The sequence below is a fragment of the Lepidochelys kempii genome, chromosome 5, assembly GCF_965140285.1.
Source record: "Lepidochelys kempii isolate rLepKem1 chromosome 5, rLepKem1.hap1, whole genome shotgun sequence".
In the NCBI taxonomy this organism is placed as follows: Eukaryota; Metazoa; Chordata; order Testudines; family Cheloniidae; genus Lepidochelys; species Lepidochelys kempii.
The window spans coordinates 34,820,025-34,837,584 of record NC_136384.1 but is presented as its reverse complement, the minus strand read 5'-3'; the positions used below and the strand labels follow the sequence as shown (position 1 = coordinate 34,837,584).

Genomic DNA, 17,560 nt, shown 5'->3' with positions numbered 1-17,560 from the left:
ATGATCCAAACAACTGTTTTGAAACGGGTTTGGGTGATAATGGGGAGAAGCTGCGAAGGCAAGGGGGAACGAGTGAGACAGGGCAGAGGGGGCTAGAGGGTGAGAGTGGGGCAGAGGGGCGGTTCAGCGGCAAGGGGGGCCAGCAAGGGGGCGCAGGTAGTAGAGAATGGGGGCTGGGAGCTTCCTTGTAGCCTCTTCTCCCCAGGGCCGGGCACCCCGGAGCCCCGCCCCGGGAGCAGCCTGCGCCCCCCCCCCAAGTGTAACTCGACCGGAGCCAGCGCGACAGCTGCTGCACGGGCTGGGCGGCGCTGTGGCCCTGAGCCCCGGGGCCGCTGCTGCCTCCTTCGCCGGACCTGGAGCGGGCGGCCCGCGGAGCCGGTGAAGCTGGGAGCGCAGGCGGCATGGCTCCGGGGTGGGGGAGTCCCGGCGGCGGCGGCCTCCCCGGCGCCCTGCTCCTGCTGCTTGCCCTTAGCCTACGGGCTCTCGCAGGTAGGGCTGGAGAGACCCCTGGCCGGGCCTCCCGGAAACTTCTCGTCAGGTTGGGCTGGGCTTCTGCCCGACGCCGGAGCAATGCTGCCCCGCTCCGGGTGCGCTCGGCTGGGCCTGCCGCCCTCTGCGCGGCCGCCGCGGCTGAGAGCCCTGCCCGGCCTGGCCCTCCGGCTCCGGCCGCCGCGCGGGGACGGTGCCACTCGCAGCCCGACAGCTGGAGCCGCCGACACATGCGTGGCGGGTTTGGGGTCCGGCGGTCGCTGCACTGCAGCAGAAGGGGAAAGGCCCCGGGCACCGGGCACTTCGGGCCACAACGCCCTGCCGGGGCGAGCGCTTTCCGCTGCTACCCAGCTACAGTGATTGCGGGGGCTCAATTCCCTGGGCGCGCTGTACTGCCTGCTGGCCTGGGGTATTTGTGAACAGACCTGCAATCCCAAGTCAGACTCATCTGACAGGCACTTCCCTCGCTGCGTATCAATTTTCAGGCAGAGGTAGCCCATCAGGAAGGGTTTGATGGTCTTGTTCGTTCTGTGGAAGCAGAAATGCAGGATCAGGGGTCGGAATTGGGATTTAAGAAAGGTCAGGCCTTAACATAACGTTTAGACCTTTTCTTTGTATATTATTTGCTTACAGTGGATTGTAGATTTATCAGCACATTAAAGTTGTAGGCCAGAGGACATTGTTTGTTCTATTCCTTTATGGTGCATAACAAAAAACCTTAAAAGCTTTTTAGTTTAAAGATTTTTTTCGGGTTTGGGGTGTTTTGTTTTTTTTTTGGTCTCCTGAAATATTAGGCATTGATTTCTGGTTTTGTTTTTGTTTTGTTGGTTGGAGGGCTGTCTGGAGAGCTAGTGGGACAGTGATACCACAAGAGAGACACTTTGCATATTCACATAACTTTATTCATAAGAGTAGTGCCAAAAAGGAGGAATTAGGTACATACCTAAGGGCTTGCAGGAGCAAAGCTGAAAGTATGAGCTGCAGCTGCCCTGTCTCTCAGTAGAAGGGGAGTTGGTGTTCAGTCAATTTTTTAAACTACTTTTTGTTAAGACTGGTTTAACTTAAGCTCCTGACAAACAGGATAAAAGCTTTTTGTCAAGGAGTCAACATCTCTTCCCTTTCAACTGAGGGCAAAGAAACGTCAGCTCAGGTTTTAGTCTATTGTGATGTCTCTATTCCACGGAGGTCTGCAGTCCTCAGGAGGACCCTCCTGAAAACTTGATATGTCCCATCTCTGTAATAATTTTTTTTTTAAAAGGCTTCTCTCTCCTTTTAACTGCAGGGGGTCATCCTACATCACAGAAGTTAAATCAAAGACACAAGCAGGAGGTTCCCCCCCCTTTTTTTAGTTCGCTTGTAAAGTAGTGTTCCAAATTTTCAGAACTAGCCATTAAATTTGAGACACCTCATGCCTTAACCCCATGCAACTCTTCTAGACAAAGAACTTTAAAGTCTCTTATGCTATCATTAAAAGTAACAGTGTAACTAAAATCTCAAATCTTTTACTTCTCCTTATAATAAATAATATCAGCTGCTGTAGTTTTTCTTACTACCTATATTCTAACAGTGGGTGTAATTTTGCAGTTTGAAATAGCCATTTACAGAGTGATACATTAAGTAGCTGTAGAAGTGTGCATTGTAGCAGAGCCACAACTCTCTGGAACCCCACAGCCCATGAGTAAATTGCAGTGGAATTCTCCTTGGAAGTTGAGGGTGCTCATCATTTCAGAGGCCCCCTAAGTGTAATATAGATGTCTTAATTATCTGGGATTAAGTGTTACGAGATAGTGGGTCTTTGTAAAGACAATATAATTTTCTTTTAAAATAATGTGCAGTACTTCAGATATTTGGTAGTGTTCCCTCGAGAACTATTTTCATGCATTCTGCATTAAATATATGGGGCTCGGATTGCAACATGGTATCTTGACCTGTGATATGCAGTCCCAGATGGTGTTCTCACGGGTTTTAGTGACAAGAAATCCCAATTACAGTTGGGAGTGGTTGTTGCTTTTATGTATAGCTCTATGACGTGATTTTCAGAAGTACTCACGTTGTGCCTAATTCCTGTGGAAGTTGATGAGAGTTTTGCCTTTTACTGCAATAGTGGTAGAGTTAGGCCCATGCTGAGCACACTTGAAAATCCCTTGAGTCTTGAAGCCTCTCTCTGAAAGTGAGTTCTTTAAAGAAAGCACTGGTGTGAAACATATATTTTATACTAAGACACAGTATAGATGTAAGAAGTCTATAAACAGCATTGAAACTATATTTAAAAGTTAAGAAGTTTTCAGACTTCTGTGTTAGGAAATTCTTTGATAGTTTTTTTAAAAAATATATATTAGCTGCAAAGGATTAGATCTTATATTAGTAAGATCCTAGCAGAAATTGATTTATATTGTATTTTCATCATCATATTAATGGCTAAAAATGAAGTACACAGAATGAATGGACTTATCCTCAAAAGATATTTTTTCTATGGGACTGTCTTTATGAGCCAGGTCCTGCAAACCTCTGACACATTTTGAAGTTGCAGGATTGGGACTCAAGTTTGTCACCATTTTTTCTTTCTGAATAACATTTCTTGTTAATTAAGTGTAGTGTATGTGTATAGGTTTTAATATGATTTTGGATCCAATCTAAAGATGCACACATGGTAGTTTACACTCACAAGTAGTTTTTTTTTTTAAAAGGCTTCCCTCTCCGATGAAGTGAGCTGTAGCTCATGAAAGCTTATGCTCAAATAAATTTGTTAGTCTCTAAGGTGCCACAAGTACTCCTTTTCTTTTTGCGAAGTAGTTTCAGTGACTTCCATGGACCACTTTATGTGAGTAAAGATATATATATGTACAGATCATGGTCTTTCTTCTGAATTGTCATAATAGATGAGTGTTTTAATTGTTTTACTTCCTGGAAGTAAGTTGCATTTTTAATTAGTTAGATTTTTGTCTATTGACTTATATATCTGAAATATACATCTTTAATGTAGATCCATATGTTCCCACATCATTGTAAACACAATTAAGGAGTTTTGACCTTTTTGGTATCAGCAGTTACTACTGATAAAATACCAGATCTTCTTTCTGCACCCTCTACCTTTAGGGCGAGTGTGCTTGGCATGTTGACATTAAGAGTATTTAATCTTCAGTGGATCATTTGTTCTCTTCTCAGTGTTCAAGAATTACACGTGACACTTTCCATTCACCAAGATGATACTAGATCCATTAATTTTAATCTCAGCTCAATAGTTTGAATAAATAGCCTTCTGTATGATTAAAATGCATAGTCACTGTCCCCAAATCCCTTCAGGATTGAATAGAAGTTGAAATTCTGTTTCAAATTAGTCCAGCACTCCTATTTCCTGTATAAAATGCTTTTGCTTTTCAATAATCTGCTTAATTTTAATGACTCTTAGAGAGTCTCTAAACTTAAATGGTTATTAAAGATGGCATTGTCTTTCCTTTTACCAATCCTTGGAGACGCGACTCTTGTCTTTCTGAGTCTGATAAAGAGTTGCTTATGATTATAACAAGCAAAAATTTTAATAAATATTTTAGTAACTATTTTTACATCAATATTCAGGTCTACTCCCTACAGTTCCATTATGCTAGGCAGTTTACAAACAACACAATAAGAGACAAGGCCAGGTCAGCGCTAGAAACTTGCCAGTGTAGCAATGTCACTTAGGGGTGTGACTTATTTGTTTATTTTATAACATTTCTATATTGGCAAAAGCCATAGTATAGAGACAGTTATACAAGCAAAAAAGTGCTTTTGCTGGTATAGCTTATTCATTTGAAAAGCTGGTATAAGCTATACCTAAAGCCCTCTTGTTCTGATATCAGCTGAGTCTACATTTGGACAGTTTGCCAGTATAGCTATACTAGAAAAGCTTTTCTAGTGTCATCTAGGCCTGAGAAACAGTTCCTGCCTCCAAAAGCTTAGCTGAGATTCAGGGCATGGCTACCCTTGCAGATGTAGAGCACTGTGAGTTAAACCAGCTCTCGGAGAGTGCAGTAGGGAAAGTGCTGTAGTGTGTTCATACTGTCAAATTCAAGCACACTGGTGTGGCCACATTAGCAGCTCTTGCAACGCCACAGACAGCAGTGCATTGTGGTAGCTATCCCAGCATTCAAGTGGCTGCAACGTGCTTTTCAAATGTGGGGGAAGGGGGGGAAGGTGGAGTGTGACAGGGAGTGTGTTGTGTGTATGTGGGGGGAGAGAGAGTTGGTTTTTGGAGTGTTGAGAGTGTGTCAGCATGCTGTTTTGTAAATTCAGACAGCTGAAGGCCCCCCTCCCCCATGCCTCTCTGTCACACACACACAGCAAGCAGCATTCCACAGTAATGGTTGCATTGTCCCAGAGCAGATAAGCATGCTGGCTGTCAAAAACAGAGCTTTGAAAGGGATATCCGCATTCCTACAGCCGAGTTCAAAACAATGACAAGAGTGGCCACATCACTTAAGGGGATTATGGGACGGAGGCTGATCATAGCGCAGTAATGGAACACCTCGTTCACACTGATGCCTGGGCGTTTCAGCTGAGGCGCAGCAAGCGTTACGCTTCTCGTGGAGTTGGATGATCAGGAGCGCTCCAGCTGCAGAGTCCAGGTCCTCTAAGTGCCTTGCCAGTGTGGACGGGTTGGGAGTTAGGGACCTGGGGCTGCTTTAATGTGGTCTAACTTGCAAGTGTAGCCAAGCCCTCAGAGAGGTTAAATGACTTGCCCACGTTCTCACAAAGAGTATGTAATAGATCCAGGATTTGAACTGCGCCCTACTAAGTTGCAGTCAAGTACCTTAATCACAAGACCACCTTTCTTCTTGAATTGTGATAGGGGAAGGATTTACAGATAAAGTGTATTTCAGGTATGCTGCACACTCTGCTGGTGAGGGTTATTTGCTTGCAAGCTCATTTAGTATTTGCTTTTCATTGTACACAAAATAACTAAGTGCGATAGTGGGGAAAGATTGGATAAACAGAAGATTTACTTTGGATTAAAGGTTAGATGTGCTTTATAATGTCAAAGGCTAATGTAGCAAAACTCCGTCCCACACTCCTTTTGCACTGTCAGTGTCATTTAGCAACAGTTTGGCATGTAATATTGTTTCTGCCATCTCTTTTTCTCCTCCTCCTCCTCCCCTAGTTCCTGCCTCCAAAAACTTATCTTCTCCCCTAGACTCATGTGCTCCTTCATTTTGGGGCTCTGCTCCTAATTTAGCATTGTCCTGCTCTGCTTCTGCTCTTTGTACTAGCAGTCAAGAATAATTTACTAAAATTCTGTTGTGAAAAGCCCACACTGCTTCAAAGAACCGTAGTTTAGATCCTTACTCTTGACTTGTGATCACATAGTCGAAGCACAGTAGTGTTGATGGAGAAAGCAGTGCCAGGAGGAATTTGGAACTGTGAAGTGTCACAAAGGACCTGACCCTCTAAAACAGAGACCTGTTAACTCAACATCCCACCATATAAGATTTTCAACATTGCCAGTGCTTTTTGAAACTTCTTGCACTCTTTTAAAAACATTTTTTATATAAAATTGCATTTAGGAAAAGCAGCTGCTGAAGATGAGTAAAGAAATATGTTGGTACTTATGGCTCCCGTCATTGTAAGAACATAAGAACAGCCATACGAGGTCAGACAAATGGTCCATCTCGCCCAGTATCCTGTCTCTGACAGTGGCCAATGCCAGATGCTTCTGAGTGAATAAACAGAGTAGGGCAATTTCAAGTGATCCATCCCGTGTCATCCAAGCACAACTTGTGGCTGTTTAGGGACACTTGGAGCCTGCAATTGCATCCCTGGCCATCTTGGCTAATAGCCACTGATAGATCTGTCCTCCAGGAACTTATCTAATTTTTTTTGAACAGTTATACTTTTGATGTTCCCAACATCCTCTGGCAATGAGTTCCACAGGTTGATAGTGCATAGTGTGGAGAAGTACTTCTTTTTTTTCTTTGTTTTAAAGCCGCTGCCTATTAATTTCATCAGGTGACCCCTGCTTCTTGTGTTATATAAAGGGTTAGATATTTCCCTATTCATTTTCCCCATACCATTCATGATTTTATTGCTCTCTATCATGTCCATGTCTCTTTTTTAAACTTAACAGTCCCAGTCTTTTTAATCTCAGATGGAAGCTGTTCCGTACTGCTTATTATTTTTGTTCCCCTTCTCTGCACCTTTTCCACTTCTAATACATCTTTTTTTTTTTTTTTTTTTTAGATGAGGCAACCAGAACTGCACACAGTATTTAAGGTGTGGGCATACCATGGATTTATGTAATGACATTGTGATATTTTCTGTTTTATATATCTGTCCCTTTCCTAATGGTTCCTAACATTCTATTAGCTTTTTTTTTTTTTTTTTTAAGTGTAGTTTTGGAGCATCACACAAACATTAATGAATTTATCCTCACAACACCTTTGTGGTGTAGGGAAGCATTATCCTTGGTTTAGAGATTGAGAACAGTGGAATCTCCATCACTGGAGATTTTTAAGAGCAGGTTAGACAAACACCTGTCAGGGATGATCTAGATCAGGGGTCTCAAACACGCGGCCCACGGTGTTCTTCCTTACGGCTCGCCAAGCTCCCCGCGGACCTCCCCCTCCCCCATTCCCTCCCCAGCGCGCTGTGTCCCCAGCCTACCTCCAGGCCAGGGGTGGGCAAACTACAGCCCAGGGCCGGATCCGGCCCCTCAGGGCTTTGGATCCTGCCAGCGGATTTGCCAACCCCATGGTGCTGAGGGCCCCGCACCGCTTCCCTGCGGCCCTGGGGGGAGGGGGAGCAGAGAACTCCGTGAGCTGTTTTTGCCTGTGGTTACCTCTCCTGAAGCTCCCATTGGCCGGGAATGGCGAAACGCGGCCAATGGGAGCTTCGGGGGAGGTACCCACAGGCAAGAACAGCTCACGGAGTTCTTTGCTCCCCCCTCCCCCCATCCAGGCCTGCAGGGACAGGGTGCCCACCACTTCCCAGAGCGGAGCGGCATGGGCCCGGGGATGGGGCAGGCAAGGAGCCTACCCTGGCCCCAGTGTGTGCCCCTGCTACCCTGGAGCCGCTCAAGGTAAGTGGTGCTGGGCTGGAACCCGAACCCCTCCTGCACCCCAACTCCCTGCCCTGAGCCCCCTGCCTGCACCCCAACCCCCTGCCACACCTCACACTCCCTCCTGCACCCCAACCCCCTGCCCTGAGCCCCCTGCTGCACCCTGCGGGCAGGGGCAAGTGGGGGGCAGGGGCAGCAGCCCTCGGGACAACCTATGAGTCCTCATGTGGCCCTCCTGGTGATTCGAGTTTGAGACCCCTGATCTAGATGATCTGCCATGAGTGCAGGGGACTGGACTAGATGACCTCTTGAGATCCCTTCTAGTCCTTTGATTCTATGACTTGGACTCAGAGAGATTTCTATGACAGCTGGGAATTTAGTCTCAATTTTGAGTCCTCATCTCGTGCCTAAACCAAAAAGCGAGAATTCCTCCCAGAAAAAACTATAAAACTGAAAGGAAGGCCTGGACACTGTTTATGAAAACTGGAAGTATCACTGTTATTATACTGTATTACTTTTAGTATGTCTACTATAGCAAGTAGTGTGATGTGTAGCAGATATGTGTCAATGCAAAAGAAATTCAATAGGTGTTCTCTGTATTTTTGTTGCATTAATGTGAACTCCGTTATTAAAGTTTTATATCAAATGAGTCAATCATTTCATAGATACCAAGGTCAGAAGGTACCATTGTGATAATCTAGTCTGACCTCCTGTATAACATAGGCCACAGAACTTCCCCCAAATTTACTTTCCCTGTGATTTTTTTAACATTAATTTGGAGTAGTCTTACTTCTCGTTGTAAATATCATATTATCTCATTGTAAATGTATCATATCTGAGTCTTCTCTCAGCAACTCCATTGACTGGTGATTTATGCCAGTGTGAGAACAAAATTAGGTCCATTATCTGTGCAGTAGATGGTGACCCTGGATTCTATTAATGAGCCCCAGAAGCCAAGTTTTTATTTTTTTGTTTATTAAATACAAGGAAGCATGGGGATCTCTACAGGAGCATACTTGGGGCCAAATCCTGCTCACCATACATAAATCTAGCTTTGAATTCAGTGTTAGACCTGCTCATACCACATTAAAATCATTTAAAATATGGGAGAAATCTTGTTTTTTTGCTGTTTTCTATTTTTTAATAAAGAAGAACAAGAAGTTGTTTTGTCTGGATGTAGATCTGGATTTGAATGGAAGCTTATTTTGTTTACATAATGGTACATAAAATATTGTTAATGACTTTTCCCCTTGAGGCATTTGTTATTTTCAGGAAATATAGCTCTTGTAGCTTATTCAGTGACTATGACAAGCAAAAACAGAATCTTTTCCTTGCAGTTTGTTAAAATGTTTGGCCTAGAGAGCACTCTCCTAGAAAAGAACCTGCAGAAGGGGGCGAAGGAGGAGAACTCTATGAAAAGCCCTCGTGAAATTACCCATAAATTATTCTCATGAGCACCAAAGGCATGTGCTGCTCCCTGGCAGTATGGCTCTATTGTAGTCATGCTGTCAGTGCCTTCCCTGGGTGCAGCTGTCCCAGGAACGTCTTCATGTGGGATACCCCTGCACAGAGGAGGGCTCAGGACAAGATAATGCACTCCTAGGTTGTGCTACCTTTTTCTGAGGAATCTCTATGAAGGGATGATGATTTCGCTCCCATGGCTTGTCTAGCTTTCACCCCTCTTCCTTGCAGAGCCTTCTATAGGATTCCAGGAAGTGGGGGACAATGTTATTATCCAACTAACTCCCTCACCCCTATTTCTGCTCAGGACACAGGAGGACTGTCCATGAATCTTATGGGAGGCAGGGAGTGGAAGCCATCTGGGCCTTTATTTCAATTGGCATCACCGCTAATTATATTTGTTTTACAGAAATGTGAGAGCTACCAAAACATTTCCCATGTAAAAAAAGTGAAGTCAGGTTAGAAAATAAACAGTTCAGTAATATAAATGGGTGGTATTCGGTGTGCATGTGTATATATAATATATATATGAGTATAAAAGAATAGCACAGGCATGTGGGAACACTACCAGAAAAGCTAATGATTGGGAGAACACTGTGATCGACAAAGCCTGAGTTAGTGCCTAGGCTCCTTATATAATTAACAGGAAGAGATCAAAGCTTAAAAATTAAATTAAAAAAAACTAGCACAAAAGCTAGTATGCTAGGCAGGGAGCTGCCTATGGATGCCGATGACAGTGGTGTATGCTAAGCCCCACCCTTCTCTCGGAGATAGATGCCCAAGTCCAGGCTTCAGGGAGGCACCTATTTCTACTAAGCAATCCACAAACAGGAACCCCTGTCTAGGAGTCAGGCAGTTTAGAACCTAAGCCATCTCTTGAGGGAATGAGTTAGGCACCTGCCTTGCTCCACACAATGGCTGGCGGAGGTGGAGCCACCACCCACCTTGTAACATTTAGCCTGTTGGTTAGAGCACTTGCCTGGGATGTGGGCAGCCAAGGTTCAATTCCCTCTTCTCTGCCACAGACAGAGAAAGGATTTGAACAGGGGACTCCTCCTGGAAGAGCGCTCTTACCACTGGCCTATGGGATAGTTTGGTCCTAGGCTCCCTCAGTCTTTCCTGTTGAAGCTGTTTCACTGTGGATAAATAATGAGTGATTGGAGCAGAGGGACTGGCTCCTGGAGTTTCCTACCTCCCCATGTGAGTGCCCTAACCATTGGACTACAGAGTCATTCTGTCTATCTCCACTCCCCAGCCCAATGACTGTTTAAGTATTTATCCCACAGGGGAACAGGGTAAAAGCCAGAAAAGGGAAATAACAGGTTAAAGAATATTTAGATAAGTTGGATGTATTCAAGTTGGCCAGGCCTGATGAAATTTACCCTAGGATACTTAAAGACATAGCTGAAGGAATCTAGGCTATCTGATTATCTTTCAGGTAATGGAGGATGGGTGAGGTCCCAGAAGACTGGAGAAGGACAAACATAGTACCGGTCTTTAAAAAGGAGAACAAAGAGGAGCCACGGAACCCAACTTCAATACCTGGAAAGACACTGGACAAATTATGAATCAATTTATAAGCACCTAGAGGATAATAGGGTAAATAGTAAGAGCCAACAGGGATTTGTCAAGAACAAATCATGCTAAACCAACCTCATTTTCTTCTTTGACAGGGTTACTGGCCTTGTGGATGTGGGGACCAGATACAGTTTGATTTTAGAAAAGCTTTTGACACAGTCCCACATGACATTCTCATAGGCAAATTAGGGAACTGTTGTCTAGATGACATTGCTATAAAGTGGGTGTAAAACTGAGTGAAAGACTGTGCTAAAAGAGTAGTTATCTATGGCTCACTGTGAGACAGGGAGGACATAACTGGTGGATCCTACAGGAGTCCATTCTGAGTCCAGTACTATTAACTATTTTCATTAATGACTTTGATAATGGAGTGGAGAGTATACTTATGTTTGTGGATGACACCAGGCTGAGGTGGGTTCCAAGCCCTTTCGAGGACAGGAATAGAATTCAAAGATAAGTTGGATAATGGGTTTGAAATCAACAAGGTGAAATTCAATAAAGACAAGTGCAAAGTACTACACTTAGGAATTAAAAAAATCAAATGCACAATTACAAAATGGGGAATAACTTGACTGGGCAGTAGTACTGCTGAAAAGGATCTGGGCTTATAGTGGATCACAAATTGAATTTGAGCGAGTGCAGTTATGAAAAGGGCTAATCTCATTCTGGGGTGCATTAACAGGAGTGTTGTATCTAAGACAAGGGAGGTACTTGTTCTGTTCTCTTCTGCACTGGTGCGGCCTCAGCTGGAACACTGTATCCAGTTTAGGATGGCACACTTTAAGAAAGATGTGAACAAATTAGAGTAAGTCCAGAAAAGAGCAACAAAAATGATAAAAGGTTTAGAAAACCTTATCTATGAGGAAGGACTGAAAGAACTGGGCATGTTTACTCTTGGGGAGACCTGATAAGTCTTCATATATTTTAAGGGCTGTTATAAAGAGGATGATGATCAGTTGTTCTCCATGTCCACTAAAGGTGGGCCAAGAAGTTAATTGGCTTAATTTTTGCAGCAAGAGAGATTGGGTTAAATGTTAGGGGAAATGTTCCAACTATAGGAATAGTTAAGCAATGGAATAGGTTACAAAGGGAGCTTGTAGAATACCCATCTTTTAGATGAACACCTGGTAGGGTTGGTCTAGGTATACCATGTCCTGCCTCAGCACAAGGCACTGGATTACCTGCCTCTGGAGATTCCTTCCAGCCCTATTAGGGTGACCAGATAGCAAGTGTGAAAAATTGGGACGGGGTGGTGGGTAATAGGTCTCTATATAAGAAAAAGTCCCAAATATCGGGACTGTCCCTATAGAACTGGGACATCTGGTCACCATAAGCCCTACAATTCTGTCAGTCTGTGGCAACCTCAGTGGTTCAGGAGCCCAATTAGCAATTAACATTACCTAAGAGAGCCACAGTTGTGTGACTTTGTTTCATTTACCTATAGTACTATTGATATTTAAAAAGAGGGACAGGGGAGACATTTATATATTCTCACAGCAAATAAGTTAATAAATTAGTGCAAGTTGATAACTGAATTGGTTAATAACATAGCAAAAGCATTCTGGTTGGTTAATAATTAAATCCCACACGAGCTGGAAAGAGCTGCAGGAGACACATTAAAGAGCCACTTGTGGCTTGTGAGCTGTAGTCCGAGTATTGTATATGATGAATAGCCACTGTAAAAATGGGTTAGACATTTAAGTAGCCAAGTAAACACAATATAAACCCATACATGGGAGCTCTTTGTGAGAGGCGAGGGAACAAGGGCTATCAACGTCTGCAAAATTAAATTAAATTAAAAACAGTCCCCCACTCACCTAAGTTTGTAGCTCTTCTGTCTGGGAAGATAATCTTACAGATATGAACCATGTCTAAACAGATGCCTTATTAACTTCCTAAGACTGCAGACACAGCTCCAGTGCCTTTGCAGCTGCTCATAGATTGTCCTTACTAGTGTTCAAAAGCATTGGACAGCAACTAAACTAACAAGAATTAAGTCAATTTCACTTCTACTGTGGCTTGGAAAAGCTGGTAGCAGCCACAGAGGCACCTAGTGTAGCAATATAGTTGAAGGAGAACTCAAAAACTTTGGTAGTGTAAGGAATAGACATCTTCTTCTCAGCAGCCAAGAATCTCTGGGGGACAGTAAGGAACAATGTTCATCCTTTCCAGCCCCCAAAGAATGGGTGTGGGGATTAAAGTTTATTAGGTCTGAGCTTGCCAGTAATTGATCTGAAAGTTGGCATTTCTCAGCAAGGTACAGGGACAACACTGCCTGAAATTCAAGCATTCTCCACTTTCCCAAGAGCCCACCTACTTATTCACCCCAATTGTGGGCCCTCTTTCCCTTCGCAGTCTTTCATATTGGTCTTTGGCTGGTAGGTTAATCTCTCTGGCTAGGAAATATAGAATAAAGCACTCAGAGGTCCTGAAATATAATTCTTCTATTATGGATTATTTTTACGTATATGGTGGCATACCTTTATTTGGCTGAATTGTCTTTTTCTAACTTGGCTTTTGGGAGATGTGAATTAGATCAGATCTATAATGCATCGAGAACTGTGTTACATTTGGGATATTTTTAATGTGATTCCACGCATCTGGAAAACAAGTTTTAAAGGCCTTGTGTATATTTTTATTTGTAGGTATATTCTGTGCCTCATCTTTTAAGCTTCTGGCACTAGGTCTACTGTAGATGTTCAACATTATTATACATTTGTCAACTTGTACATGTATTTCCCTAAACTTGAAGGAAACAGTTATGTTTCAGATACCACTGTGATAATTTAGCATATGTTGACTTTATAATGGCAGTTATCTGATTAATGTATATGTAGATAACCACAATATTGAAGTCATAGCAAAGACTTCCTGTAATTCCAGTATCTGTTTCATAGTGTAAAACACTTTCATGTCTCACACTACTGCATCTGGATCAAAGGAACGTCAGGATTTTCCTCTATAAAAAAAGATATGGTATTAAGTTTAACCATACAGTAGTTGGTGTCCTCAAATATCTAGATATTCCCATCTTCTAATGGAAAATTAATTGCTTTGTTTTAGCAATCTGACACATGCATAAAAGCAAAGTCTGAATTTTGTAAGGATGGTGAAGTTCTATTCAGCACTTTAAAGCCAAGTCATGACAATCTAGTTATAATTTCCAGACTGTAATTTTTATTAATCTGCAAACAAGTTGCAATCCAAAAATCTTTCTTACTTCACAAACTTTAAAAAACTAGGTTATTTCTAATCTGATCCTCACAGGGGTTACTGATCAGTATAATACTATTACCCAACTCTTGTATAGCATTTCTTAATCATAATGTTACCCGCACACTCTAGGGCAGTGGTGAGCGACCTGCAGCCCACCAGGATAATCTGCTGGCAGGCTGTGAGACAGTTTTATACTTACCGTCTGCAGGCACGGCTGCCTGCAGCTTCCAAGGCATACCCCAGTTAATTTAGGCCACCCCCACCTTACCCAGGTTCTAGGGCTCGGGGCAAAAGGCACCTACTCTTACCGAGTTCCTAGGGCTCAGGGCCACCCTTACCCAATTCCTAGGGCTCAGGGCTTAATCTTCTACGGATTTGCAGGGCCTTCTCCTGGTTAAAGAGCCTTACACAGTAATATCCTCAACCTCTATTAACAATCACCAAGCAGAATACGCATGCTAAGCATACAATGCTGTGCTCACCAATCCTGATTACATGGGCGGACTTTCCTTGTTGGCTATGCAAAGTCAGTCTTGTTTGGGTTCTGGTTGCTGCATGTCACAGTCATGCATACGATTTAGCAGCTCTGATCTTGGGCTGTGTCTTGGAGGTGAGTTCTTCTTCTTCCAGGTCTTTCCTTCTTTTCCTTTCTTTCCCACCTGGTCGCCTTCTTGGACCTCCCAGTTTATATAGTAAAAGAAAGGAAAAAAGAAAAAGAAGGAAAGACCTGGGTGTGGTGTTCTGTCCCATCTAGTGGCACTGAGACCATTTAGAATGAGAGTGAGAGAGATAAGGAGTCTGCTCTACAGCCTTAGCTAACAGCCAATTGGCACTTAAATCATGGCTCATTTACTAAGCTCCAGAGGTCCCTGGTTCGATCCCGCCCGCCGGTGACTGGGGTCTGTTGGCCTTACACTTACCTATATCTTGACCAATCATTTTACTAAAGTATTACAAAATAATTCTTTGACCAGTCCTAATATATTGCAAAACAATTCCTTAACTAATCATACCCTGCCACCTTAGTTGATTTAAATGTTGCATAATTGTTTCCGTCTCTTGCATAACTAATCAAAGAACCAGATAGAGACTATAGAGATAAACAATGGAGAAGTAGGGGCCATAAAGTCAAAACAATAAAGTAGTATAGATTTCACAATCACAACTGTTGATAAGTGATTCCTTGCCAGACAGAATGCTAACAAAAAAAGTTTTCTTTAAACATCTTAATATCTGATCTTTAATCTGGTGCTGATCAGTACTATTAGAACAGGAGCGCCTCCTTAACAGACTGATATTTCATTGTTTTAATGTAATTTAGATGGAATGTGAGGCTGACTTTCTGCTTTTTAGTTCACAGCTGCTGCTGTCCTAATGTGACTGCAGAAAAAAGGCCTCAGACCTCACACTAGCTCTCAGAGCACTTTACAAAGGAGGTCAATATCATGATCTCCATTTTAAGCAAGAGACAAATAAAAGATTACCTTTAGAAAGTAATTACAAATAAATCCCAATTTTTCCAAACGCTGATTCAAAACTCAAGTTATCTGAAATGTATTCCCTCACTTCTAAAGTCTTACAACATCAACATTAGTTTGTTCAAAACTATATTAGAAGGGTTTTGGAGACCTTCATAAAATCTGGGGTTTACCTGTAGTAGAATGAGCAGTAAAGCTGAATTCCACAGTATCTCATGTTAAAAAGATTGCCTCATGTTCTCCAAAAGAGCTCTGACCCATTTGTTGCTTTCCATATAAAAGTGGAAGCATATCTCAAATTAGTATTAATCAGCATTGTAAAACAACCTCATCAAGGTTTTCCCCCCTATGTTCTCACAGTTTACTATGACCCCTTTTAATGTTTAAAAGGCAATCTCTTTAATTTCCAAATTTGTTTTTCCCTCCACTGGGCATATATTAAGTGTATTTGGGTTACTTAAATTCTTGGTTTATGTGACTGGTAATCTTAATTTCTAGCACTGTTCAGTGTATACAAACCTTTACAAAAGCATCAGCAAAAAAAGTTAACAGCTGCACATGAATGTTGCATAAAAACTCAAGTTTATTTCCATAGATGACAGCTTCTAACAAATAGGTTTTCTATATTAATAATGGTACTGCGATAGCCTCTTATGCAGAATTGGAGAATTTTCTTTTGGAGGTTTTAGTACAAGTTAGTCACTATCAACAGACTGACACTTGTATAATAGACTTAGGACTAATATTTATCTTTGCAAATTACCTCAAGCATTTTGTATATACTCTGGAGTTGCTAGGGTTAGATTTAGAGACGCTCTCTCTGTTACAGTCTGAATGACTGTTTCAGAGAACAAACCTGCAGCCACAAGGTAAAAGAAGGAAATAAAACATTTGTAAATAAATCTGTAGGTCATAAAATTTTGGTATAAATTAATCTAACAGAATCACTGTGATTAAGTTTTGATGAATAGTTCTGGGAGTTTTCCAACAGAGCATTCAATCTGAAGACACATTTTTTTCTAAAGAAAAGCACTTCACCTGCAGACAATTATTTGATCATTTCCCAAGAACAGAGAGGCTGTTTGCTGCCCTCTTATATGGAATGCACCTGTGGGTGGCCCAGGGTCCATCCCTGATAGGGATGGGGATATAAAAGAGGTCCTGGGAGTTTACTGTGAGAGTGTGTTTATTAGCAGTGAACTGAGTTATTCTAGGTTATAGGAATACACTGTTATTGGGGTTTGTAGGAAAGGGGGTTTTATGGGCTGCCTTTCAACAACTACTTATAGGACATGTGCTTTATGGGCTGCCTTTCAATGAGTGCTTATAGGACATGTAGTGAGAGTCTGGGATGCTTATGAATTTATAATTGAACTCTTACACTTTTTTTGATGTAGTGCTGTTAAGAGCATCTTGAGCTTGACAAATAGAAGTGGAACCATTTGTCTCCTATTTGTTCTCTCTTCCTCAGCTGGTACCACAGATGTTGGACAGTCATGAAATGAGTGAAAATGAACCAGACTTTTAAAAGTTTTTATGTATCAAAACAAACAATCCACAACCTGAAGAACTAGTTGCATGAAAAGGAAAACCATCTTTATGATTAGAAAATGAACACTTATATCCCTTACTGAAATCCTAGATTAAGGAAGATTTACACTACCTTTTATTGAAGGGTCTTATATTCTGAAGATTGAGAGCACACAGCTGTGTAGCTTGTATCTATGTAGTTTGCTGTTAGAAACTTCTGATATTTCTCATACTTGATTAATTTTTTTATGAGCTACAAGATCAAAAATAAACATCTTAAAACCATCTAGTCATGCACACATCTGGCCTATGTAAATGCATGTTCTTAGTACCTTTTCCTTCATTCTTCTGCCTCACTTCCTTTTGATGATTTTCCACCCACTAGTTATATCTTGTCTTAGTTAGAGTGTAAGCTCTTTGGGGTTGGAGCTGTCTTTTACTGTGTTTGCATAGTCCTATCACAATACGGCCCTGATGGGGCTTTTATTCACTAAATACTATTCTAGAAGTACTTTCAAAAGGTGGGCACCTACCTTTGTGCCATACAGATCCCACAACATCTTTATCTACCACCAGTCCACCTGTAGAAGACATTATAGGACAAAAGCCAATGCTAGCAGTGCCAAAATAAAAAGCACTTGACTGTTACACCGCTGAAAGAAAAAAAAAGTTTGTTGGCATGCTGGATGAATTATTTCACTTCAATTTCTGCGTGTTTTCAAACTGTAGTCCCACACAGAGCATGTTGCAGTAATCTAATCTCAACATGGAGAAGGCA

At 42.2% G+C, this 17,560-nt stretch overlaps 1 protein-coding gene across 1 annotated transcript in view; it reads left to right on the top strand.

The window, feature by feature from the left end:
* Positions 1 to 330: 330 nt before the first annotated feature.
* LOC140911275 (chondroitin sulfate proteoglycan 4) overlaps positions 331 to 17,560 on the top strand; it is a 63,177-nt gene continuing 45,947 nt past the window's right edge. Inside the window, exon 1 of the mRNA XM_073343933.2 lies at positions 331 to 489. Within this exon, the coding sequence (XP_073200034.2) occupies positions 402 to 489 (88 nt within the window). The 5' untranslated portion in view covers positions 331 to 401. The remainder of the gene's footprint in view (positions 490 to 17,560) is intronic.